The sequence below is a fragment of the Dipodomys ordii genome, unplaced genomic scaffold (genome assembly GCF_000151885.1).
Source record: "Dipodomys ordii isolate 6190 unplaced genomic scaffold, Dord_2.0 Scaffold4, whole genome shotgun sequence".
Taxonomy (NCBI): domain Eukaryota; kingdom Metazoa; phylum Chordata; class Mammalia; order Rodentia; family Heteromyidae; genus Dipodomys; species Dipodomys ordii.
In genome coordinates, this window is record NW_012267220.1 from 5,204,293 (window position 1) to 5,230,815 (window position 26,523).

The window sequence follows — 26,523 nt, forward strand, 5'->3', positions numbered from 1 at the left end:
GCCCCGCCCGGGGCCCGCCTGCACGGACAGACGCCCGCCGCCTTCCTCAGCGCCCTGCTGCCGTCCCAGCCACCTCCCGTGGCCGTCAACGCCCTGGGGCTGCCCAGGGGCGTCACCCCCGCGTGAGTGACAACCGCAGACCCCGCCCCAAGCCCACCCACCCACCCAGGGTCGCACCCAGCGTGAGGGACAGCCACAAACCCCGCCCAAGCCCACCACCCACTCAGGGGCATCACCCCCGCGTGAGTGACAGCCGCATGCCCCGCCCCAATCCCACCCACCCACTCAGGGGTGTGACCCAGCATGAGGGACAGCCGCAGGCCCCGCCCCAAGCTCACCATCCACTCAAGGGCGTCACCCAGCGTGAGTGACAGCTGCAGGCTCCGCCCCAAGCCCACCCACTCAGGGGCATCTCCCTGTGTGAGTGATTGTCGCAGGCCCCGCCCCAAGCTCACACACCCACTCAGGGGAGTCACCCTGCGTGACAGTCGCATGCCCCGCCCAAGCCCACCCACCGAGGCCTCGGTGGTCCCTCCACCCCGAGGGTCATCATCCACACCGCTTTGATGGTGTTCCTGAGATGTCACCCCGTCCCACCCAGGACACCCAGGCCGTCAGTGCTTAGGCAGTTCTGCCAGGGGCGCTTCCACCAAACAGATCCGATCACCTCTGAGGACAGAATGCACGCCCTCCCCATCCAACCCTGGTCTTTCAGTTCTGCATTGCCGTGGCTTTTGCTGTGACCTGGCTATTAAGCACACACTTGGGATGTTAAAGTAACTGAAGCAGGGCTATGGCCTAGCAGATGTGAGGCCCTGAATTCAAACTCTAGTACCCACAAAATTAAAACAAAAACCTAAATGCTGTCGAGAAAAAAGCCTTTATATTCTACATCTAATGATTGGGGGGGGGCAATAGATGTCCATATTTGATGCAAATTAAGTTAGGATGTGTATAATCTAGTGAGAGGTTGTGGGATCATGTCTTTCTCTGGCTAGTAGATGGCCAGTAGAGTTCCCCGGGTGGGTCTCTACAGTTTGTCCTCTTTTGCAGGGCTTGGGGCTTGAAGTCAAGGCTGTGAGCTCTTCATTTGACTTCGTCACTCAAGGCTAGCATGCTAGCACTGAAGCCACACTTCCACTTCCAGCTTTTTTTGATGGTTAATTGGATGTAAGAGTCTCATGGACTTTGCCAAATTGGCTTTGAACCATGATCATCAGATCTCAGCCTCCTGAATAGCTAGGGTTATAGGCACGAGCCACCAGCTCCCAGCTCTCTGCAGTTTCTATTGCTCTCTCAATTCTCCTGCCTCAGTCTCTGAACTACTGGGATTACAGGCATGCACTACCATTTCATTCATATGTACTTAGGTCACATCAGATAGGCATTGCTGTATCTGGCCTTAATTAGGTGCATGGGAGAACTTCAATTAGTGATGTTTTCTCTGTTAGGCACTTTTTAAATGTTGATTGCATGAATTCTGTCAGGAAGCTGGCGTCTTCTCAAATTCTTATTGGAAAGAACACAGCTGAAATGACTAAATAAATAAAGGAGTGGAATAGTGTGTTAATGAGCTTCTATTGACAAGCTGAGTCAGTGAGCTTTCCTGAGGAAACTTTCTCCCCGGCTTTTCTGTTTGAGCCTTTATTCCCCACCCCACCCACTCCCTGGAGTCATCTTGCTTTAAAAAAAAAAAAAAAAAGATTCACAATGTAGGGGTTGATGGCATGATGGTTCTTACTAAATTAGTACCAAAGCTCACTTTTTGCCAATCTAAGATTCATAAAATCAATCTTTTCTAATAGAATTTGATCAAAGATTACTCCATCAATTAAAGGCACTGATTGGACACTTGGTCTTAAAATATTTTCAGTAGAAGCTGTGATTTATTCAGATTTTTGACTTTGAAACTGGCCTAAGATGGTATCCATTGTAAGGGTTTGCCTCAAGTAACCGAGCACTTGACATGCTTTGTAGCCATACTATTTTATAATTGTCACCACAAAAGAGCCCAGTAGTTCCTGGCATTTCTTAAAAATTAATGGAGAAACCATGCAGATTTTGTGGCTGTGGAAAACTAAACCAAAGTCAGTTGCCAGACTTTCAAGTTGTTCAGCACTGTGACACCAAAGAAAAGTGGCGATGTGAGCAGAGCTGCAGGATTTTAGCTTTGCCAGCCCAGCAAGACATTACTGTGTGGTTACCCTCTTGTCTCGAAGGAATTTTCCTATTGCTAAATCACACACACTTGAAGAATTCATTCCTTTGGTTTGATGCAATGTGTCTTTTCAAAGTTGTTCCTCAGGCATACTGTGGGATCCATCATTTGTATTCTGAATTAAAAGCAAAAAAATGCTGCCATCTGGCCTTCATAATAATTCCAGATCGTTTACCAAAGATATAGTGTCCCTTTCAGGGCTACTGTGACTATGGCATCCTTGAAAGAACTTTCAAACGCCTGTCAAATTATGTCAAATGCATGAGGAACTCTAGGAAAGAGAAATTCATCAGATTTGTCATAGACATTTTTCAATAGAAATTCTTTTGTTTTTTTCCATCTGCCTTGTTTTACCAAAATCTTAGATCTGAATTCCAGATACATCCATTCTTGTACTTACCAATCATGTGTCTTCTGTCTCATTCTATTTATGTGTTCAACATTGGTCTCATTTAGTCTGAAGAAGAGAAGCCCGACCCATTGCTGCTTCTAGAAGGCCTGTGCCGTCTCTTTCTCAGATTGCTGGGTAGCAGAGGACAAAGCAAGAGAACAAAGGCCACAATGCTAGGGATAGACAATGCCAAAAAAGATAACAGCCTATAGGGCCCTCTCAGACTAACACCAAAGCTTTGTAAGCATTCGTGAATATGTTACATCCTGGGATATAAAGAGTGTCTAAATGCTGACCTGTTAAGGAGTTTGCTCACTCTGGAATTTTTTGTGATTTCACTGAATTTAAGGAGAATAAGTCTTTTAGTTGGAGATCCTTAAATCATCCTCTGGAGATTTGAGTTTCTGAAATGTATTAGTAGAATTGACTTATAGTACTCTATCAAGGGAAAGCAACATTCAAAATTATTCAGAGCTGGGTGTCAGTGGCTCACACCTGTAATCCTAGCTACTCAGGAGGCTGAGATCTGAGGATCCAGGTTTGAAGCCAGCCTGGGCAAAAAAGTCCCTGTGAGACTCTCATCTCCAATAAACCACTCAAAAACTGGAAGTGGTGCTGTGGCTTGAGCACAAAGAGGCTCAGGGACAGCACCCAAGCCCTGAGTGCAAGCCCTACAATCAACAACAACAACAACAAAAAACCCTCCTGGGATCTCATAGAGGCCAAGTCTGGACAATTTCACCTTCTAGATGCTGTGTATGTTCTAGCTTTTTAACCCCAGCCACACGAATATTATTTTTAAATGGCAAGTGACTTCCTGTTAAAGCCAGAGTACACAGCTCAGGAGCAAACTTAGTACTTAGTGTAGGAGACCTGTTAGGAACTGCTTACTGGTTTGAGTAAAATTTTACTTTGAACATGTCTCATGAAAAGACAGGATCTCTTGTTACCATTACTCCTTTATTTTCTGTTAATTAGCTGTTGTTCATTGATCAAAAGCAGATGCTATCTGGGGAAGAAACTAGAGTATCATGCATTCATCTCCACCATAGTATTAACAGTTACCAAACTTGTATCTCAAAAACTTATCAGCAGGCACCAGTAGCTCACTCCTATAATCCTAGCAATTCAAGAGGTGGAGCTCTGAGGTTTGTGGTTAAAAGCCAGCCCAGGCTTTAAACATCTGTAAGACTCTTATCTCTAGCTAACCAGAAAAAAGCCAAAAATGGAGGTATGGCCCAAGTGGTAGAGTGCCAGCCCTGAGTAGAAAAGCTAAAGAACAGCATCCAGGCCCGGAGTTTAAGCCCAGGGATAAACACCAAATCAAAACCAAAGGGGAAAAAAACACTTACAATGACTTTTTCTTTCCTGTGTCTCCCCTTCCCCAATACTTCCATTTTGATGTCTTACCACTAACCTGCCACGCTAACCCTAAACCCTGTCTTCAGTCTTCAATGCAACTTTCCAAAGTGTTTTTGGATAGCTACTAGTCTAATGAGATGCTCGCAGAGAAAAACAAAAGGTTCTGGGTCACAACTAGTGTGAGAAGGCAGGGCTCATTCTGGCCCTGGGAACTTTGCATGGTGTCACAATACACAAGCAGCAATTTCCTGGCATTTACAGCCACCTCCTTAGAGGGTTGGTTGACTGCTGATAAAGCCATGGCTTCATGTGCCTGTCACTGTGGCACTTCCTGAATGCGCCGGGCCCTTGGTCCTGTGTTCCTCTCTGTCTCTGCCATCTCCACGGTAGGATCTGATTTTTGCAAATCCTGGGGCATAGTTTTGCTCCCCCCCCCCGCATCTTCCCCGCACTGAGCTCTCTGGTGAGCACTGGCAAGGCAGTCAGTGAGGGCGATTTGCACATTTAGGGGAACTTATGGTCAAGAACTCTTGACATCTTTTAAAACTCCTTCCTCTCATTCATTCAGTTTCCCTTGGCCAGCCTCGATTCTGCTTTCCTTCCATGCTGGGGACTGTGCTGGCCTTGGCATGTCCACTCTTCCTCTGAGTGCTGGTGTACACCCGCTCTGAGTGTTTCCAGTAATTCCACATTTCGGAGAAGGACATTGAAGCACACAACAGCCCAAGACTTGGAGCTAAGTGATAACAAAACAATTCTTGCTCCTGATCTTGTGTTCATGCTGACTGAATTCCTTCCTCTCCTTCTTAGTACTTGTCAACATCCTTATCTTTTTTTTGGGGGGGAGGAGACTCTGTGTGTGTGTGTGTGTGTGTGTGTGTGTGTGTGTGTGTGTGTGTGTGTCTGTGCACGCATGGGCATGCACACACAACACACGTACCAGTCCTGGGACTTGAACTCAGGGCCTAGGCTCTGTCCCTGAGCTTTTGTGCTCAAAGCTAGTACTCTACCACTTTGAGCCACATCTCTATTTCCAGCTTTTTGGTAGTTAATTGAAGATATGGGTCCCACTGACTCTTTCTTGCCCTTGACCCCAGATCTCAGCCTCCTAAGCAGCTAGGATTACAAGCATGAACCACTGGCACACAGCTAACATCCTATCTTTCAAAGTCTGTCTCAGACACTTACCTCTTCCAAAGTCCTCTGCATTCATTCTATCCAGTTTTGGGGGGGGGCGTTTTTTGGTCAGTCATGGTACTTGAACTCAATGTCCCTGAGCTCTTTTGCTCAAGGGTAGGTCTCTGCCACTTTGAGTCCCAGTTTTCTGGTGGTTAATTGGCGACAAGAATCTCACAGACTTTCCTGCCTGGGCTGGCTTCAAACCATGATCCTCAGATCTCAGCCTCCTGAATAGAATAAGGGGCATGAGGAGGCACTGGTGCCTGGCTCCAGTATTGTTTTCTAGCACTTTCTCTCCCATTGCACTTAGGACTAGTATTATAAGTTTGGGTCTTAACTCCTAGCGGGAGATGATCACCTAACCCTTTGTGATGAAGGATCACGCCTTTGGATTTAGTTCTCTTTGCAGGTAATGGTGATTATGGTAATGAAGTTTTTCTCCTTCATTTTTAGTCATAAAACTTCAAGTAGGAAGTGTTATGGCTCAAGTGGTAGAGCACTCGCCTTGAGTTGAAGAGCTCAGGGACAGCGCCCAGGCCCAGAGTTCAAACCCCAAGACCGACAGGAGGCAGCCAGGGGGGTGGGGAGGAGTCCATCTTGAAAACTTCAAGTATATAGTAAAAAACGTCATGATGACATCAAGTAAATACATCACTTTTCTTTCCAAACTACTTTTTTCTAGGGGTAACAGAATTTGCACTGGTATACTGGGCTAACACTGTGCTTGCTAGAGGCACAGTAAATATTTGTGACAGGACTATTGGATACTTAAACAAATCCTTCAATTGACTGATTCTTATTTTAGTGTTGATTTTCAGAGCCAAGAATATATGAGTATCTTGAACTCTACAAACAAGAGAAAGCAATCTTAAAAATGGAGGTAGAAGGAAAAAGACTCACATAAATCTCCTTCTAATGCTAGTTCTCCCCCCTCCTCCCTCCCTCCCGACTCTCTCGCCCGCTCTCGCACTCTCGCTCTCCTGCAGTACTGGGGCTTAAACTCGGAGCCAGAGCATTCTCCCTTAGCTTTTGACTCAAGGCTGGCAGGCTTACACCTGAGCCATACCTCTATTTCTGGCTTTTTCTTGGTTAACTGGAGCTAAGTGTCTCAAGGACTTTTCTACCTGGGCTGGCTTTGAACTGCAATCCTCAGATCTCAGCCTCCTGAGTAGCCAGGATTACGTGTGTGAGCCACAGTCACCTGATTATTTGGTGATTTGAAGCAAAGTCTCACTATATAACCCAGGCTGGCCTCAAAGTGTAAGTTTATGAGTATGAGCCCTATGTCTACCTATATAATGTTGGCAATCTTCTTTACATCTTCTAAGTAAAAGAAGTAGAGAATGGCTTTTATTTGGGGATCCAAAAGTAATCAAAATTATACGCTTTGAAATGATAAAAATACTTGCGTTTTCAAGGACCCAAACCAAGATAAAGGGTTTCTGTATAGAATATTCCAGAGCAGTAGTTCTAGGTCTCCCAATAAGAGTTAAATACATTGAAAAATGTTTTTCAGGCAACAGAAGTTACACTGTAGCAAAGAGCCCAGTGTGCACCCATCCACGTCATGATGATTGTATTTACAATGCCAGTTCTCTGCTTCCCCATTTAGATGATCCCTCCTGCCCTAGATACTCACCTATTCACCTCTTTGATTCTCCTGCGTGCTGAGCACACAGTCAGCCCACAGAAACACGGCGGGGCCTTCTCCACTCAGGGCTGCTCACACCCATCAAAGTGCAAATAGGTTCTGTTGTTCAGATTACTGGGTGTGCCAGTAATAGCTAGCTGCCTTCAACCTCATCTGTCAGATGACTTCACAACCCAACTCTTCTTACTCAGATGGAAAGATGATAAAAATTTTTGCTTATAAAACTGTGTGGTACTTAAGCCCGCGCTTTCTGCTCTGCAGGGGATTTCCAAAGAAGACGGGGAGAACTGCTAGGATCGCCTCCGATGAAGAGATTCAAGGCACCAAGGATGCTGTCATTCAAGATCTAGAACGAAAACTTCGCTTCAAGGAGGATCTCCTGAACAACGGCCAGCCGGTACGGAGAGGCAGAGGGCAGGGACAGGACATAGTAGCGACTCACATCCAAGACCTCTTCTTTTCATTCACTAAGGCTTAACCTCTTAAGATTCCTCCACATGATTAATTTACTACTTCTTGAATCTCAACATCCCTTTTAGAGAGTTAGAAGAACGAAGAGCAGTTTTAATTAGGCTTGCAAGAGTGACCAAGTAATAACCCTGTCATAAAAGGAAAGAAGTTGGATGCAGTAACACCCCCCTGTAATCCCAGCTACTCATCAGGCTGAGATTTGGTTCCAGAACAGCCCAGACAAAAAGTTAATGAGTCCCATGTCAACAAATAAGCTGAGCATGCTAGTGCGCATCTATAATCCTTGCTTCACAAGAGGAGGATTGCTTTCTGAGGCTGGTCTTGGGGGCTGGGAGGGAGGGGAGCAAAACTCTATCTAAAAAATATCTTAAAGCAGAGGGCTGGAATTATGGTTCAAGTAGGAGGAGAGCACCTTGCCTATACAGCACAAGGTCCTAAGTTCAAAACTTCAGTACCACCCAAAATATAAAAGATAAAGAAACATGAGTTTCCATCCTGGCTGGCAGCTGTTGGAACTGGAATGGTTTGTAAACTGATGTGGTGAATTGGAATTCAAGAACCACAAGGAGAATTCTACTCAAAATACACTTGCTAGAGAAATCATCACTGAAGTTAAACCCCCTTCTCCCCAGTTCCAGCCAGCTATGGATTCAGTAACCTTAAAGTGTAGTACCTGTCCCACAGTCCCATTCCAATTTGTCAGAGCAAAACTAGAACCACTAAACTAGAGATGAAAATAAACAACTAAACTACAGATGAAAACTGAGTATGAGAGGTACCGGTGGCTCACGACTATAATGCTACCGGAGGCTGAGAGTGAGGCTCACAGAGTTCAGAAAAATCTATGAGATTCTTATTTCCAATAAACTACCAAAAAGCTGGAAGTGGAGCTGTGGCTCAAGTAGCAGAACACTAGCCACAAAAGCTCAGTTCGGTGCCCAGACCCTGAGGTCAAGCCCCAGGACTGGAAAAAGCAAGACAAAAAGGAAGGGAAGGGAAAGGAGGGAAAGGGAAGGAAAACAAGGGAGATAAGTATATTTCAAGGCTGTAGAACTGTAGAATGTATGCATAAATCTGGTGGAAAATGTATGGGACATTTTCTCCATTAGACTCCATATTTCCTTCCTCATCAATTTTTTCTTGTCATATTCAAACTATTTTAAGGGGATGAGAAAAGTTAGTCCAGCGAGTAAGGTTACCCAAGCAAAGGGAAGGAATCTGTCATGTAAAAGCACCAAGAAATTCTGCATGGCTCTTAAGTAGCAGAAGAAAAGTCCTCTGTGTATCAAATCTCCTTCTCAGACAACTCTGTCATTAATAATGTGTTCTGGAAATTTTTAATACATTTCACATTTATAAATAAGAATATAAAATAGATTGTGTTGAATACAAAGGTAGAGAATAGAATAGGGACGTGAATCTGATTTTAATTATTAGGTTACTTACTCTGATTAAGGAAGATTAAAATTCTAATGTATTTTGTGTTACTCTTTTCACTGGTACAGATCTTTTGCTTCGCAGAGGGAAGGTATTTTCCCCTGAAATAACTGATTTTTTTTCATGTAAATATAAATAGTTAGAACATTTCCCTGTTCTGTCAACTAAAGCCTTTGAAAGATGAAAACTTAGGAGAACTTTTTCAGGAGGTAAAGACACCTCTCCAGTTCTACAAGCCCCCGGGGTGGTTGTTTATTTAAATATGCCTAGGATTCTCTTGGTTGGAAGTAAGACTTCCAAAAGACACTATTCAACCCTATTGTGTATATTTCCTATCTTCCTACTGTACGTATTCTATCTCTTACATATAATTGTCCATGATTGATATTTATCAGTTTAGTGGTAAACAGTATGACAGTAAGTTCCATAGGTTTTCACACTTGAGAGTTTAGGACAGGAGGGTAAGAGTTCCTTATAAAAAGGGGATTTTCCTGTTCATTTCTAGTGTTGCTTATTTTGGCTTGTATTTCTACATACATAGCATATAGCTTAGAAACCAATCTATGAAGTAAGTCTGGCTTCTAATGGTAGCAGGTGCATTCTGCTAAAGGAATAGGTAGCAAATGGGTACTTTTTCCTTTACAAGGAACAGGGTGGGAATCATTCTGTGCTTTCCCTGGTGTTTGTGCTATTCACTATGAGATAATTAGGAAAGCTTTTTATGAGAGCACAGCTTGTTTTTTCTTTTTAATCTCTGTGAAAAATAAACTCCCTGATTTGAATAGAAGTGAGAACATGACTTTGCCACTGAGAGACTCACTCCTCCCTCTCCTGGTCCCTGTCCTTGCTTTATTCATGAAATAAGTTCAACTTTAGGGTTACTTGGCACTTGATTTGTTTCACTTCCCGGTTTGAGCTGGAACTACAACCAGCAATTACTGGAAATTGTAAATTTACCCAACATACTTTCCTGATTAGAGAATAACCAATACTATTTGCATCAATATTCAGAAGTTGATCAGAAATAACGTCGTACTTATTTAAGATTCTGTCTTACTCATCTCCCTATTTCTAATCAAACCCAAGGGAGCAGGTGGGGCTCTGCATCACCCCCACATCCATACACAAGTCTCAGGCAGTTTAGAACCCACACACCCAAGTGTAAGAATGACCCCAAGTGACAAAGCCAAAGTGCTGGCACTTATGGAAAGATCAGTCTGGCGACATGGCACTGACAGACTCTAACCATGTCGACCAGAAGGTGAAAACACTGCCATTTCTTCCTGAGAGACAGGCAGTTTGCCACTGGGTCCTAATCTTTAGTGGGTGTCTTCATTTTCCTGTTCCCACTTCAGCCTGTGAAATCATTCTTTGCTGGTATTTACTGAGCATCTACTACATACCAGACACAGTGTTATGTGACCGGTGCAGCTCTCTGTCAGAGTGACCTCTTCTGTTTATCTTCTGGATATTTTTTTCTTTTCCTGTCACTTGGTCTGAGAGCTTATTCAGCCATTCTGAAGCCTACGGATGGCTCTGGAAATAACATTTCCTTTACAGCATTATTTTGCTGTTTGGTTATCTTTTTTTCTCTCTCTCTCTGTATTTGTCATTAAGGATAAAAATGGCACATCTTTGCTATGGGGTCTCTGCCTTGTTGCTTATCATTCCCTTTAAATTTGTGCTGTGTCAGTGGCGGCTACCCAGGTTAGAACTTGAGGATCAGAAGGGGCAGGAGGAGGAAACACTGAAGCAAGGGAAAGGAAGAGCTGCCTTTATATACAGCTGTCTGCAGCGAAGAGAAAATCTTTACAGAAAATGTCTGTTGTTGTTTTTTTTTAACTCTTTTTCTTAAGATAATAGCTACTTCTGCTTTTTTAAGTTTGTATTTTCTGTGATCTATTTTGCTTAGAGGTTAACATACGAAGAGAGAATGGCACGCCGATTGCTTGGTGCAGACAGTGCAACTGTCTTCAATATCCAAGAGCCAGAAGAAGAGACAGCGAATCAGGTAGGCCCTGTGTTGCTCTGAATACCTTAGGAAAAAATGAGTGATTCTTTCTGTTCGCCCCATACTCCTGAAGTTCACTTTGTGAAAAGTACAAGCAAGTACCTAGCTTTGGCAAGTGTATTTGTTGTAACGCCATCAATCAACCTCATAGCTAATTATTTTTGGAGCAGGTATGAAGCGTCAGACACTGCACTGAGTGGTTAATAGAAGCGTCATCCTTAGCATTACTGTGCTTTTCATCTTTTTTTTTTTTTGGTGCCAGTCCTGGGGCTCGAACTTGGAGCCTGGATACTGTCCCTGAGCTTTTGTGGTCAAGGCTAATGCTCTGCCGCTTAAGCCACAGTTCCACTCCCTGTGTCTTTGGTAGTTAACTGGAGATTAAGAGTTTCATGGACTTTCCGGACCAGGCTGGCTTTAAACCACAATCCTCAAATCTCAGCCTCTTGAGTAGCTCTGATTACAGACATGAGCCAACATCGCCCAGCTTTTTTATTTTATTTTTAATCATTTATTTTTCCTTTTGTGTTTCCTGTCTTGTACTTTAAGGCAAAAATGCTTTGTGTGGAAAAACACATTTTTCCTATTGGTATTATTAGAATAAGCTAATAAACATCTCATTCTATCCTTACTAGCAGCCAAAGTGAAATATCTACATACAGAGAGGACTGCCTTTGTCTTCTTTCATATGTATAGTTACAAAGCACAACCAGCAAAAGACCTCATGTTATTTTCATTCCCCTGCTACTACCAAAAATACTAATGTCATGGCTCTGGTATTAATAACTTTATAGTATCTATTATATTCTCAAACTTAAAAGAAAAAAAAATCTTCTAAAACAAATCTAAACAATCAAGGAAACTTTTTCCCATTTCCTGAGCAATGGGTCATCCTTCGCCATCTGAAAGCTTCTCAAGGTTAAATATTCCTGTCACGTAAGTTTCGCTTAAAAGCCGGTGCCAGTGACTCACACCTGCAACACTCGCTACTCTGGAGGCCGAGATCTGAGAATCATAGTTCAAAGCCAGCCTACGCAGAAAAGTCCCTGTGAGACTCTTATCTCCAAAGAACCACTCAAAAACTGGAAATGGTGCTGTGGCTCAAGTGGTAGAGCACTAGCCTTGAGCACAAAGAAGCACAGAGATAGTGCCCAGGCCCTGAGTTCAAGCCCCACAACCAGAAAAAAAAAGTTTCACTTAAGCAAATTAGGAATCACACTCTGTCCTGTTATTTCTGAGTCTTCACCTCTTTTTTTCTACTGTTGCAGGGCTTTGGGTCTCCTCCTGCTTCTCTAGGGAGTCCTCTGGATGGTCAAAAGGTTAAGCTCTCCCCTTCTTCTCTTTCATTCTCTGTGCTCTGCTCTCCCTTCCTCCTGGGTATCTGTCTTTACTGCCATGTTCATTATAAATATATGATCACTATTGGTTTTCCTTTAATATCAGATAAGATTGCTGCACTGTGACTTTTCCTGCCAGTTATTTATAAGCTCGAATTTAATTCCAGCACAGGTGGATACTCTGAAATTTTGTTGTGGTTGTATTAAGAATGGGTCTCACTGTGTAACACAGCCCAGGCCAAACTCACTATGTAGTCCAGGCTATCCTCAAACAAAGGATCCTCCAGCCTCAGCCACCCAAGTGGCTGGTATTATAGATGTATGCCACCACACCTGGCTACTCTGAACTGTAAATCTCAAAAAGCTTGTGCCTGATATTTACTCTTTCTAAGAGAAGAAAGTGAATAATTCTTTCAGTAATTAATTCAACAGTAATTAAGCAAGAAAAAAAAAACCATCTGTGCACCGTTCAAGTTTATTCAGACCATTGTACTCTTTCCCTGAAACCAGAACGGAAGGAGTTAGTTGAGTAATTTCTTTTACAAGTAAACCCCGTGACAATCATCTTATTTAATAGCAAGTAGGGAATATTTTCTACTGCAGTTTCCTTGCACTTTGTAGGTAAGAAAACAGGGTCCTCCCTAAAAGCTGATGGGTTCTTGGTTTTGCGGTTATGTTTCTAATGGAAGTGTTGACACAACTATCGGCCACATTTGTTTCTTTTAAAGAGATGGTTCCCAAATGGTTTTAGATTCAGGAGAAACTTATATCAGATGGGGTCAGTGGAGGGTAAAGAAAATGTCGTGATTTTTTTCCATTTTCATTTAAAGCTGTAGTGCAGCCCAGCATCAGCTTTCCCCTGCTGTGTTTCCTTTCTGTTTCCTTTTTGTGAACAGTTTAGGCATTTGTGGCCCTTTGCCTTATTTTCTTCCTCCTTTCAATTCCCACCTCTACTATCCATGAGAGAAAAGAGGAAGGGAAAAAACTCATCTGTTTTTTTTTTGTTTGATACGACTTGAAGACAATTTGAAATAATATATATTCTTGCTGCCAGATGTTTTTGTTGAACAGAGCTCCGATGACGTTTTTTAAGCTCTGTGATAAAAACATCCACCTTTTCCATCCCCTATTGGGCAGGGAGAGAAGACTCATCACACACACTGTATACAGGCATTGTGGCTGCTCACTTGAACTTGCTTTGTTTGACACAGGAATACAAAGTCTCCAGCTGTGAACAAAGACTCATAAGTGAAATCGAGTACAGACTGGAAAGGTCTCCTGTGGACGAATCAGGGGATGAAGTTCAGTATGGGGATCTGCCTGTGGAGAATGGAGTAGCGCCATTCTTTGAGATGAAGCTGAAACACTACAAGATCTTTGAGGGGATGCCGGTGACTTTCACATGCAGAGTGGCGGGGAAGCCCATGCCGAAGGTGAGCCTGCAGTGTGACTGCTTCAGAGCTGCCCCCTCTGTCTCCGCTGCTATAACAAAACACTTAAGCCTGGGTAATCTATAAAGAAGGGTTGTTTTTGTTTTTGGTGTGTGGGGGGGTCTATTCTGGAGACTAGGAAATCTACAAGCCTGGTGCCAGTGAGGGCTTTATGCTCTCTTCACTCATGGCAGAGAGCAAAGGTTCCCACAAGGCCAGAGAGAGAAAGCATGACAGTCACTGTTACAGTGACGCTACTCCTCAGATAACGCATCCATCACTCCACTGAGGAGAGTCACCGTTCATGAGGTCTCTTGCCCCGTGCTGGCTCACTTCTGCTCACACTCGGCTGCACCGGGAAACAAGTTTCCAGCCAATTGGTTCTGGGGACACACCTGTACTATGCCAAGAGTTGTACTTTCTGATGAGGACTGAACCTCCTAAATACACCAAACCTGGTAGAAAGAAGAAATGCGGAGCAGCTTCGTCAATGCTTCGTCAATACGGTATAAAATGCTTTAATACTCTAGGTACAAGGCCATCGTCATAGATCTTAGAAACTAAAGAGTGGTGGGGAGGGGTAAAGTACAGTGAGGTTTAAAGAAGGGAATTGATGGGATAGATGGGACAGAACCGAACAGAGAAGAGAATGGTGGGGGCAGGGAAGAACCCCTAATGACAACAACTGAACAACTTTTTCACACACCTCTGCCGTTTACCTTTCATTATTCATCTCAAACTGCAAATGACTGACTTGCAAATGGACAAACTTGGTCTTGAACCTAGTGCTCTATATTATATGGAAAAGTACTGTTCGTCACTGGTGGTGAAAAATTAAAATCTTTAACCTACAAAACCAAGGCTTCTTGTACTGTAATAAGTGAGGTGAGGTGAGATACACTGTTTGAAAAGATGATTGAAACTTCTGAGCCAGGCATACTTGCATATTCCTATAATCTCAACCCTCAGGAGGCTGAAACAATTTTAAAGGGAACAAACTATGAGATGAGTAGAGGGTGGCAAACAAACGCACATTCATGAAGTAAGCATACAGAAATGAGAAATACATTTACCAGGAGTCAAAGGTTAACTAATCGTGTAAAGGAACCAATAGGAAAATCAGAAAAATGGAAGAGGGAAAGTGCCCTATACCATCTATCCTCCTGATTCTGCGCAGTCTCCCCAACAGAAAGAATGTGGTACCATTACAACCTTTCCCGCAGACTGAATTCCAACCCCAGAGCCACACAAACATCAACTTGCTGTTCACGTGTAACATTCTCACACTCGGATCAGCTCCACAAACCACACTGCTTTTATCAGTCCTCCAAATCGTGCAAGAGTCCATGTGTGATCTGTAATCTTTCCTGCTACAGATCTATTGGTTTAAAGATGGGAAACAGATTTCTCCAAAGAGTGATCACTACACCATTCAGAGAGACCTGGACGGGACCTGTGTCCTCCACACTGCAGCCTCCACCCTCGACGATGATGGCAACTACACCATCATGGCTGCCAACCCTCAGGTAAAGAAGGGGATAGCTCAGGGCATTTTTTTGGTGTCCAATGCTTACGGTGTTTAGACTGAGGAATTGTCTAATTACAAGGTGAACTTGAAGTTCTTTGACTATTTTTCCGAATTCGATATCCATCTTGCTCTTACACATAGAACAATTCTTCGTTCCATGAGTATTTATTGCATCAAGTATTCCACAGGACTGACTCTGGCGTGGATGGACATTTCTTCCACGGCTGTAAGACCCTTCTCTGTCTGCACTGCTTATGGAGGTCCTAGAGTTGTGCTGATAGACAGGACAGAATCCTGAGGGGAGAAAATCAGCCTAGACAGAATCAGGGGAGGAGTTCCATGGTCTAACTCTTCTGAATAACTAACTGTTGAAGAAAATGAATACCAGGAAACTGAAACATGTTGTGTTGGGGGTGGGGGAAGGCACAGAGAGGGGAGGCACCTGAATGGAGGAAATCATTTATACTCCATGTAAAGGAGGAAAAAAATCAGCCCGCAAACAAATTATATAATTCCAGGTAGAATTAAGTTCTATGGGAAAAAAGCAAAGGGCAACACAGAGAGAGAGAGGCATGGATAGTTGATATTAGAAGAAATAAAAAATACATGTTAAAAGAAATACCCAAGCATCAGTGCAATTCTTGGCCTAGATTAAAGCAAGAGCATCTCACCCGCATCATTCAGACTAGAACTTGCACAGCATTCAGGGTTTGTTTGTTATTATGAAAACAGTTTTCTTACATTTGAAGATTTATGTACAGGATTTAAGCAGGGGTTGCTATGTATCATGTTAACCAATTTAAGCCAAGCCTTCTTTACTGAGGGTCTTATGTGTTTTTGAGTTCAGGGAACACAAAAACTGAATATGAAATTCATTTGTACTTCAAGAGCTTAGTGACAGAGTAATTTTCCTGAGTCTACAGAACTTGTACAAGTCATACACTTAAAAAAAACAGCTAAAATTAAGAATTTTATTGTACAACTAGTAAAGACCATCAAAAGTCATCTTTTAAAAAAATTTTGATCTATTTATATTGCTCCATATTTCACTGTTCCCTTTAAATAAGCTATTTAGTTTACTGTCATACCATCCTGAACTCAGAAGTTATGTCGGGTAGAGCCTTGTTAGTAACTGGATAGGGGGAAAATGATACTTTAATTGAATTTTCTCAGTTGTGGTACAAATGGTAGAGTGCCGTCCTAACAAGCTCTAGGTCCTGACTTTAAACTCTAGTTCTGCAAAAAATAAATAAATTACAAAGTTTTTCAAGTTTGTGCAAGGCTTATCCTATCCTAATATTATCACATTAGGATACTTTTCTCCAATAATATTAATATTAGAATGAAACTCAGTTTATCCAGAGCAAAAAGCAAACTCTTCATGGTCAGTGTGCTTTCTTGACATGCAAATTTTATAACCAATGAATACCTAACGATTACTTTTTTAAACAGTCAAAATCATAACCTCCACTAAGAAGTTACATTTTAGCCAGGTGCTGGTGGCTCACGACTGTAAATCCTAGCTACTCCGAAAACTAAGATCTGAGGATGGTGGTCCCAAACCAGCCTAGGCAGGAAAAATCCATGACATTCTTATCTCCAATTAGCAAGCAAGAAAACTAGAAGTGGAACTGTGGCTCAAATGATAAACCATCAGCCTTGAGAGAGAGAAAAAAAAAAAAAAACTAAGGGACAGGGCTGGGAAGGTGGCTTGGTGGTAGAGCGCTTGCCTTGCATGCATGAGGCCCTGGGTTCGATTCCTCAGCACCACATAAGCAAAAAAAAAAACAAAAAAAAAACTGAGGGACAGCACCAGGCCCTGAGTTCAAGCCCTAGTGCCATACTGGCACAAACAAACTCCCCACCCCCAAAACAAATAGGTCTGAGCTGTGGCACGAGGCGACTTGGACTCTAACTCTGCTTCCATTTCCCATGTGCCGTTAGCAGTATCTAGCTTCCCCATGCATGCCGCTTCCTCTTCTAGAAAATAAGAATGCTGTGGATTTAGATAGCCATCCTGTAAGTAAGCGTTCCATTTCCTGGCCCACAGCATTCTTTTAACTAGTGTTACTCATTATCATTAACGTCATTAACTTATTACCCCATCTTAAGACGCAGGCAGGGCCTGTGGAAGCAGGCTGGGGAGGAGAGGCTCGTGCCCACAGAAGTGCCGGAGAGCTCTGAGGACAGCTGGGGTGGAATTTCTACCCAACTGGATGCTGGTGTGTGGTCTTGTGACCTCTGCCTCTTTCCTTACCCTCCTGCAGCACAAGAGGCTGTGCCACACAGCCACAGCTGCGGGGTTGGGTGGAGCAAGCTGTGTGCTGCAGACCCAGCCACGCCCACAGCACAGCTGGCCCTGGCCACACAGGAACCTGGGAAGCGGCTGCCTGCTCCCAGCACCCTCTCTATTGCAGCAGAAGGCCACGACTGGCCTTCTCTGGCTCTTTGGAGGGATGACAACGTTAGCACAAATGGCCTAGTTCACATCAGGTAACAAGGAGCCTGGCCCTTCCAACAGAAATATCCCTCCCAGCCCATGGTGATGTAAGCAAAGGTGATTAATCACGTGACTAGGATGTCTCCCGGATTTAAAGAAGTTCAGGGCTGCAGAATCACACCAGTTCCCCGTGCCAAATACTAAATGCTCTCAGTATTGTAATTAAGAGGTGTGGCCACCAAAGACAGAAAAGAGAACTTTTAAAGGCAGTCTGAGGAAGTCATAAAGGGAAACATGCAGAATTCGGATGATATCGATGAATATCCCCAATCATCCTGCAGTGAAAGAATTTCCGAATTTATGCCACTTGGTAAAAGCTGTCTAAATTTCTGATCATTCTGACTGATTCAAATTCTACTTATTGATTGTAAGAGATGCACTCCTTTTTTTTAACATGTAATACATACATGTAGTGCTACTTCGGGACAGAATATGCATGTCCAAGTGTATCAAATGTAAGTTTGGTGAGTTATCATCTACATGCTAGAAGGAACTAGATTACTCATTCAGAAAAGAAGGTGGGATTGAAACCGACACAAGTTACTGTTTAAAAGTATATGGGTTTGAAAAGGAGACAACTAACCTATTGTATCCTATCAGATGTAAAATGAACAAAGGATGCGGAAAAGAGAGCTGGAGTAGGAAAATTTGTTCATTAATGAAACAGAGAGGCAGAGCTGTCTGAGCCGTGGAAAATAATTGCATAAAACGGTCAATAAAAGGATGAGAGCTGAAGAAAACTACTACTATTCAGCAGAATACTTTGTAGAATATGGTATTTTTCCACCTGGCTAATCTTTAGGGAAACACACTGGATACTGTTAGTCTGTCTTCAAATTCCTCTATGGATAAAACACACAGCTCTGAGTCCACACTGAACTGTGTATCCGACTCGGTATGTACAGTTCCAGCAACTCATTAGAGACCAAAGCCAGCACAAAGTGTAGCAACATGATGAGTGATTGTACAGTGTTTCACCAAAGCTAAGGCCAAAATGAGGATCACAGAAACAGTTTATTTTAGACTCTAATCCTATCTTTAAGACACAACTGAATCTAAACATGAATGTTTTACTTTGTTTTGCTGTGTTGCTAAGTTACTTCGTATTGTATTAGGAATTTGGAAGGGCTGTTTTGCAGTTTGCTCTTTCTTCAAATTGTATGATGTATACAAGTGGCAAGCTTTCCTAAAGACCTGTAGCCACAAATGAAATTCATAAACTATGACTATAAATGTCCTGTTTCTATTATGTAAATAGTTGGCCTTGCATGAGGTATCAAGTAATCTTTACAAGCTGGATGTTTAATATAGAAACACTGTAGCCAGACAACCTTATTTGCACTACAGCTTTAAACTGTGGATCTCTTCAGAATAGAAAAGTAACAGAGCTCAGTGAAATCTAAAATGTTAGTCTGTTGATTGTGTTTTGTTTTAGCATTATGTTTCCTGGCTTATTTCAAGCTTGCCTTTAAACATTCCCTTCCATTATATCGTTGTGGGTTAATAAAGCAGACAGAAATATCAAAGTTAAAAGCAAGCACAACAGCACTGATGAGCACCACAGCCAACCAATAATGAGGCCCGCTAGGGTCAGCGGGAATGTTAGTGTGATTCCGTCTCCCCAGTGCTAATGCTGTACAGACATTCTCATGGAGATGCTCAGACTTTAAAACCCAAATTCCCTTTTAATGTACACTGGTGCACTATCTTTCAGTTTCTGGATTTTGTTTTTCAAATATTAATGCCAAAACTATGTAACTTTTAGTTTCAAAACCTTCTGAGATGCTCCTGGTCGCATATTAGTTAGCAATATATTTAGCCACTAACTTTTTATTAGTCAAATTAGTAACTGCTTCCTGGAGGCCCTCTCCCTTCTCTCTCTCTTGAGTTCAGGGGCATGGATGCTGTCCCTGAGCTTTTTCACTCAAAGCTAGTGCTCTACCACTTTGAGCCACAGCACACTTTCGGTTTTCTGGGGGTTAACTGGACATGAGTTTCTTGGACTTTCCTACACGGACTGACTTGGAACTGCAAGCCTCAGATCTCTGCCTCCTGAGTAGCTAGAATTGCAGGCATGAGCCACCAGCACTCAGTACACCCTCCCAAGGTTTGTGTAGGCATACAAAGAGGACAAATGATAATCTTCTACAGTCTGCCTCCTGAGCTAAAAGTACTACATATGCAGAAAAAAACAACTGTGTTAAAACAATCATCTGGTTGTTATTATAACTGCATCTATATTCCAACAGTGTTTAAATATTTTGAGCATTTGCTATGTGCAAAACACAGTAGTACATGCTTTCTGCATCTCTACTCATGTAAATCATCTTAAATAATGAAGTATTAACCCTATGACCCTATTCTACAAAGTAGGGACATTACACAGCCTGCCTAAAATCACTCAACTGTAAAGAACAGAGTAATTTACACACCAAGGCAGTGTGAGTAGAATTATAGATGGTCATATGAAGGCGTCTGGGTTAGAGAACCCAGGGAGAGCTGAGGGTGGTGGCTGATGGCTGTAATCCCACACATTACCACGATCATGAGATTCACGCCAGCCTGCACTACATAGTGAGACCCTGTCTCTAAAAGAAAAGATACAAAGAGCACTGAAAAGAAGGGAGACACTGGTTAAAATAAGTAGAGATTTTGTTTTAAGAAAGGAAAAGCACACCTCAGTTAAAAATGTATTCACTTGAAAATTTTTACTGAGTGGGGAGGGGTCTGGGAATGTGGCTTAGCAGCAGAGTGCTTGCCTAACATGTACCAAGCCCTGGGTTTGATTCCTCAGCACCACATAAACAGAAAAAGTTGGAAGTGGCACTGTGGCTAAGTGGTAAAATGCTAGCCTTGAACAAAACAAAGAAGCTCAGGGACAGTGTTCAGGCCCTGAGTTCAAGCCCCAGGACTGACAAAAAAAATTTATTGGGATTATTAGCCAAGCCCTGGCTGGGGCCCCTAAAAATCATATTAACACATACTCATATATATATATATATATATGTATATATATATATATATATATAATGTCTCATATATATTACACAGTACTAAGTAACACAGTACTAAGCTTTCATGAATTTAGTAATGAATGGTTACATATTCGCTATTTATAAAATCATCTTAAGCCAGGTGCCAGTGGCTCACACCTGTAATCCAAACTACTCAGGGAGCTGAGATCTAAGGATCATGGTTCGAAGCCAGCCTAAGCAGAAAAGTCCCTGTGAGACTCTTATCTCCAATTAACCACTCAAAAAACTGGAAGTGGCGCTGTCGTTCAAGTGGTAGAGTGCTAGCCTTCAGCACAAAGAAGCTTAGTGACAGCACCCAGGCCCTGAGTTCAAGCCCCACAACCAAAAAAAAAAGAATAAGATCATCTTAGCTTATAACATTTAACCCTTGTAACATCTGAAAGATGAATGGATATTTTACATATTTATAATATCTGTCTATATATTTACATACATGTATATGAGAAAATGTCAAAACTTAAATTCAAGTTCATATTTAACTCATATTTGCTTGTTCAAATTCAAGATTAAAGTTTGAATTTAATCTACATTATTTATTTTTATAACCAATACATTATTAGTTAACATAAACTTCTCTTGTGTATCCTCTGAGTTCCACAAGAAAAGAAAAGCTAGATAGATCCAGACTATATGCATTTGATCACTCAATAAGCAGAGCAGGTTATAAAGAAACTTTCTCCCATGTCTGCTCTTTTTACAAAACTAAACGTGTACTTTCTTATCCTCAACCTCAAGAGCAAATCATGGATATATGTGTTAGTTTGATAAAACATCTGAGATAAAACAGTAGAACTTAATATTCAAGCTAAGACTTTGTCATCTGTGTTCTTTTTTTTTAATTAATAAGTTTTTTAAATTGTGAAAATACCGTACAGAGGGGTTACAATTACATGAGCAAGGTAATGAGTACATTTCTGCCTCCTCCTGTGTGTCCCCTTACCATCCCTGTCCTCCCATCCCCCCACAAGGTTGTAAAGTTTGTTTTTCGACATAACGTCTTGTACATCTCATTGTTGCAATGGGTTCACCTGTATCCCTAGTTAAACTATTGGTTTTTTTCCTTCCTCTCCACAAAATATGCCAACATCAAATACATTGAAAACAGGGGTTATACCGTGGGGGAGGGACATACAAAGCAACAAAAAAATCATTTTATAAATATGTTAGAAACAATAGCAAGAAAGAAAAATCGTTTTAGTCCTTATCTTAGGGTTCATTTCTCCTAACATCACCTTATCTGACCGTTTCTGCTTGACTCAGACATAGACTAGATATTGCAAATAAGGGAAAACATGGGACCTATGTTTCTTTGGGCCTGGCTTACTTCACTTAATATAATTTTTTCCAAGTCTTTCCATTCCTAACAAATGGGGCAATGACATTCTTTCTGATGGAGGCATAGAATTCCATTGTGTAAATATACCACATTTTCTTGATCCATTCATCTACTGAGGAGCATCTGGGTTGGTTCCATATCTTAGCTATGGTAAATAGTGCTGCAATAAACATAGTTGTGCTGGTAGCTTTAGTGTGGTCTTGTTTGTGATCATTCAAGTAAATGCCCAGAAGTGGGATTGCTGGGTCATAGGGGAGCTCTATGTGGAGTCTTTTGAGGAACCTCCATACTACTTTCCAAAGTGGTTGAACAAGTTTACACTCCCACCAACAATGCAGTAAGGTTCCCTTCTGTCCACATCCCCTCCAGCATCTGTTGTTATTAGAGTTCTTGATTCTAGCCATTCTAACTGGGGTGAGGTGGTATCTCAGTGTTGTTTTGATTTGCATTTCTTTTATAGCTAGGGAGGTTGAGCATTTCTTCATGTGTCTATTGGCCATCCTTCTTTTAAGTTTCAGGGAGTATGAGAGTGGGTTTTATTACTAGTGGCACACTGACTTGTTATGAAATCATAAGTAGGACCATAGCTGTGGTGCTTCTTGGTGGTAGTGACTTTGCACAGCAGCTAATATGTCTTTCCCTGATGTGTCTCACAGGGCCGTGTCAGCTGTACTGGACGGCTAATGGTGCAGGCTGTCAACCAAAGAGGTCGCAGTCCACGCTCGCCCTCCGGCCATCCTCATGTCAGAAGGTATTTCAGATGTCCTTTCCCGTGGGTGTTTCCAGTTAGTACTACTAGATTCATGGTGTGACCATGAAGGTGAACATAAGTGGGAGGTAGACTGTAAATACAAACTCGGGTGTGTAGTGCATGTATTAGCCCCTTTGCAATTCGGAAAAGGAAGGGGTCAAACATTTGCCAATCTATGCCATGACTGTTCAGATACACTGTCATTAGTTAAGTAGGCTCATATTTCACACCTGAAGAAACCAAGATGTGGCACCTTACAGATGAGTAAAAGCCTGGAAATAACTAGTATATACTTATTTACCATCATGTATCTTGTTTTAAGGCCTCGATCTAGATCAAGAGACAGTGGGGATGAAAACGAACCAATCCAGGAGCGATTCTTTAGACCACACTTCCTGCAGGCTCCCGGAGATCTGACTGTTCAAGAAGGGAAACTCTGCAGAATGGACTGCAAAGTAAGCTTGGACTGCCTCAAAACTACTGCCTCACTCCCACCCGCCACTGACATTGCTCTATAGTTCCTATTGGGAACATTATGTAAAGGATGTGATGATTCCAAGGGGGTTGGAGATGTGGCTTGGTGGTAAAGTGTTTGCCTAGCATGCATGAGGCCCTGGGTTCAATTCCTCAGTACCACATAAAGGAAAAACAACTCAAGATAAGGGGTGAAATGTGCTCAAAGTGTATGTGCAGTTTTTCTTAAATCATGCTTTCTCTTTACTTTTAAGTATATATTAATATGTTATCTACCCTGAAGGCTACAAACAAACCATATTCCAGAAACCACTGGAAGGTTTTACTTGTCCCTTTTTCACTTTGTTGAAGAAATGGGTGTTTTGAATGTGTTCTAATCATTTGGTGATCACTTTATTAGATGATCTTTATTATATCTTCAACATAAAATGATATATCATTGTACTACTCTTTATTCCTCCCATTTTCTAATTATAAAAGAAGAGCAATGTTCTTTCATCTATTTTTTTCAGGGGGGGGCATGGAACAGTGTTTTAGGTGTATAAACTCTGAAGTTATATGCAAAATTTTATGTGTTATAATTTGCATCAATTTCTCAAGATAACATGCGGCCACAATGTTTCAGAACCATTGCTATGAGGTACTTTTACTTCCTCGGTTTTTTGTTTTGTGTTTTTTTGGGGGGTTCCAGTTGTGGGGCCTGAACTCTGGGCTGGTCGCTGTCCCTCAGCTCTTCAGCTCAAGGCTAGCGCTCTACCACTTGAGCCACAGCGCCACTTCCAGCTTTTTTTTCTTTTTGCTTATATGGTGCTGAGGAATCGAACCCAGGACCTCATGCATGCAAGACAAGCGCTCTACCACTGAGCCACCTTCCCAGCCCCTGTTTTTTTTTTCTTTTTTTTTCAAAGTTCTGCTCTTAAAAATCGGGCCTTTTTTAAACACAATATTTGGGCTCCCTCTGCTGGTCCTCAATGGGATTGTAAATCTGGGTTTCTAGAAGAATACAGAAAAAAAAATATTCTTGAAAATATCTTATATCCCAAAAGACATTTTAATTCACCTGTTCATAATAGCGTTATTAAAAATACCCAATATATCTGTCTATAAACAGATAAGTTATGTCTATCAACACTAAAATTATTTTAAATGTGCACAATCACTATTGAACACTATAGTAAAGGAAATTCTGGCATTTGTGACAATTTAGATGAATTTGGAAGACTATATTAAATGAAACAATCTAGGCACAAAAGGACAAATACTGCATGACTTCACTAATATACAGAATATAAAAATGTTCAACGTTTAGAAGCAAAGATATTGGACAGTGGATACAAAATTTCAGTTAGTATATGCTCAAGAAATCTGTACTACAACATGGCGACTATAGTTAATGATCATGTATTTATACATAACTGGGTGCCGGTGGCTCACACCTGTAAATCCTAACTACTCGAGAGGCTGAGACTTGGGAGGATGGAAGTTTGAAGCCAGCCAAGCAGAAAAGTCCTCAAGGTTCCATCCTGAATTAACCAACAAAACACCAGACTGGAGGCATGGCTTCAGAGATAGAGTGCTAACCATGAGTGAGCAAGCTGAGTGATAAGCACAACCCTGAATTCAAGCCCCAGAACTGGCAATAATAATAATAATAATGAATTAATTGATTGTATTCTTGAAAGTGAATAGATACTATTCTTCACTTGATATTGAATCTAGTGGAAATTAACTCTTCTAACCCCTTGGGTAGCAAGCAGGTCTGCTCTTCTCCCTCCTGCGTGTCTATGTGTGCCTTGAGCACACACAGATCTGCTCAAAGTGTGACTGGCTTGTGCTGACCTTCAGCTGCTCCTAAAATGGCCTTTGTCCATGACTAGAGAGAGCAGACATCTTCCTTTTGCCTGAACATGAAGAACTCTACCCAGTGGAATAGGTCCATGGTGAATTTGTTGTTTTGGAAGTGTCCAGGGTCTTGAGCTATCTGTCCCAATAAGAATACTGTGGTCTCTGTCAGTAGTGGTCTTGCTTATTCAGGGCCTACCCTAGTCAATGAGGAATAGCACTGCCCCTAGTCTTGGGACCAGCCTAGACCCCCAACCAGAAATGGTGCCTGTCCATGCCACTTCGAGTGCCCACACACGGGGAGAGCAGCGCGTGTGGAGAGCCAGAAGCGCAGCACATGGACAGCCTAGCGTCTAAGGAGCTGCTGTCTCACTACTGTTGTTTCTAGAATTTTATCCTTTTAGCCCACAATTTAAGTGTACTTAAATTTTTTTTCTTTGTATATACCTTGTAGGTATATAAATGAATAAACATCACATAACAGGAATGGAATTCGAGAGTTCTCTGGCTGATTTAGGCAAAGCTAGTCCTTCAAAGGAATGAGTTCATAGTCTAACAGACATCCTTTGTATATAATTTCCCACTAGTAAAGTTGGAGAACAGAGAGGTAATAAAGCCTTCCTTCACAGAGCTTTTCTCCTGCTCAAAATCAAGGGCAACACTATTTAAAAAACAAAAACAAAAAACTCAGCAGATGGCAACTTCCCCCTCTCCCCTCCCCCAGCATAACGTGTCATTAGCAATTAAATATCCTTTTGTCTCATCTCTGGTCAACACAACTGTCATGGTCTTAAGATTTTATGAGGTTCCATTGTGATGCTAATTTGTTGCGATGGCTTGCTGGGTAATTTCATATTGTTGTTATGCAGTGTCAAGCATTATAAAATAATAATAATAATAGCTCTGTGTGCTAATAGATGCATTAACGAATATCTCCATAGCAATAGTCACTCCTCCATGAGGAGCTTTATAATATATTCCTATGCCAGCTAAGCGTTTGTTATTGTTATTATAGCTGGACATTCTTTTTATTTCCAGAGCTCGGAGCCCCATGCTGACATCATTCCGGGAATTTTTATAGCTCTGGGTGGGATGAGACGATGATAGAAAGTGTTGGTTTTTTTTTTTTTTAAACTCCAGTTCACTCATCTCTACTTTGTTTTGTAAATGTTCAGAAATGGATAAGAGTGCTTAGGAAAACCATGGGAAGGTTATGCACAAAGAATAATAGAAGCTGGTATTTTTAAAGCCATCTCTCCTGCTTGTATGCCAGGTTCTTAGCTATCAGTGTTACCACTGTTTTTCTGCTGGAGAAATTTACATTGAATTCCTCTCTGGTGTAGGTCAGTGGGTTACCAACCCCAGATCTAAGCTGGCAACTAGACGGAAAGCCAATACGCCCGGACAGCGCTCACAAGATGCTCGTTCGTGAGAATGGGGTGCACTCGCTGATTATAGAGCCAGTCACGTCTGGAGACGCCGGCATCTACACATGTATAGCCACCAACAGAGCAGGACAGAACTCTTTCAGCCTGGAGCTCGTGGTTGCTGGTAAGCTCCTCTACAAGTCCAT

The 26,523-nt window shown here is 42.0% G+C and overlaps 1 protein-coding gene across 1 annotated transcript in view; it reads left to right on the plus strand.

The window, feature by feature from the left end:
- Palld (palladin, cytoskeletal associated protein) overlaps positions 1 to 26,523 on the plus strand; it is a 315,080-nt gene that overhangs the window by 284,299 nt on the left and 4,258 nt on the right. The window contains exons 10-17 of the mRNA XM_013026075.1: positions 7,063 to 7,198; positions 10,622 to 10,720; positions 11,986 to 12,036; positions 13,266 to 13,487; positions 14,861 to 15,010; positions 22,540 to 22,634; positions 22,957 to 23,089; positions 26,294 to 26,501. Coding sequence (XP_012881529.1) covers positions 7,063 to 7,198; positions 10,622 to 10,720; positions 11,986 to 12,036; positions 13,266 to 13,487; positions 14,861 to 15,010; positions 22,540 to 22,634; positions 22,957 to 23,089; positions 26,294 to 26,501 — 1,094 coding nt within the window. The remainder of the gene's footprint in view (positions 1 to 7,062; positions 7,199 to 10,621; positions 10,721 to 11,985; positions 12,037 to 13,265; positions 13,488 to 14,860; positions 15,011 to 22,539; positions 22,635 to 22,956; positions 23,090 to 26,293; positions 26,502 to 26,523) is intronic.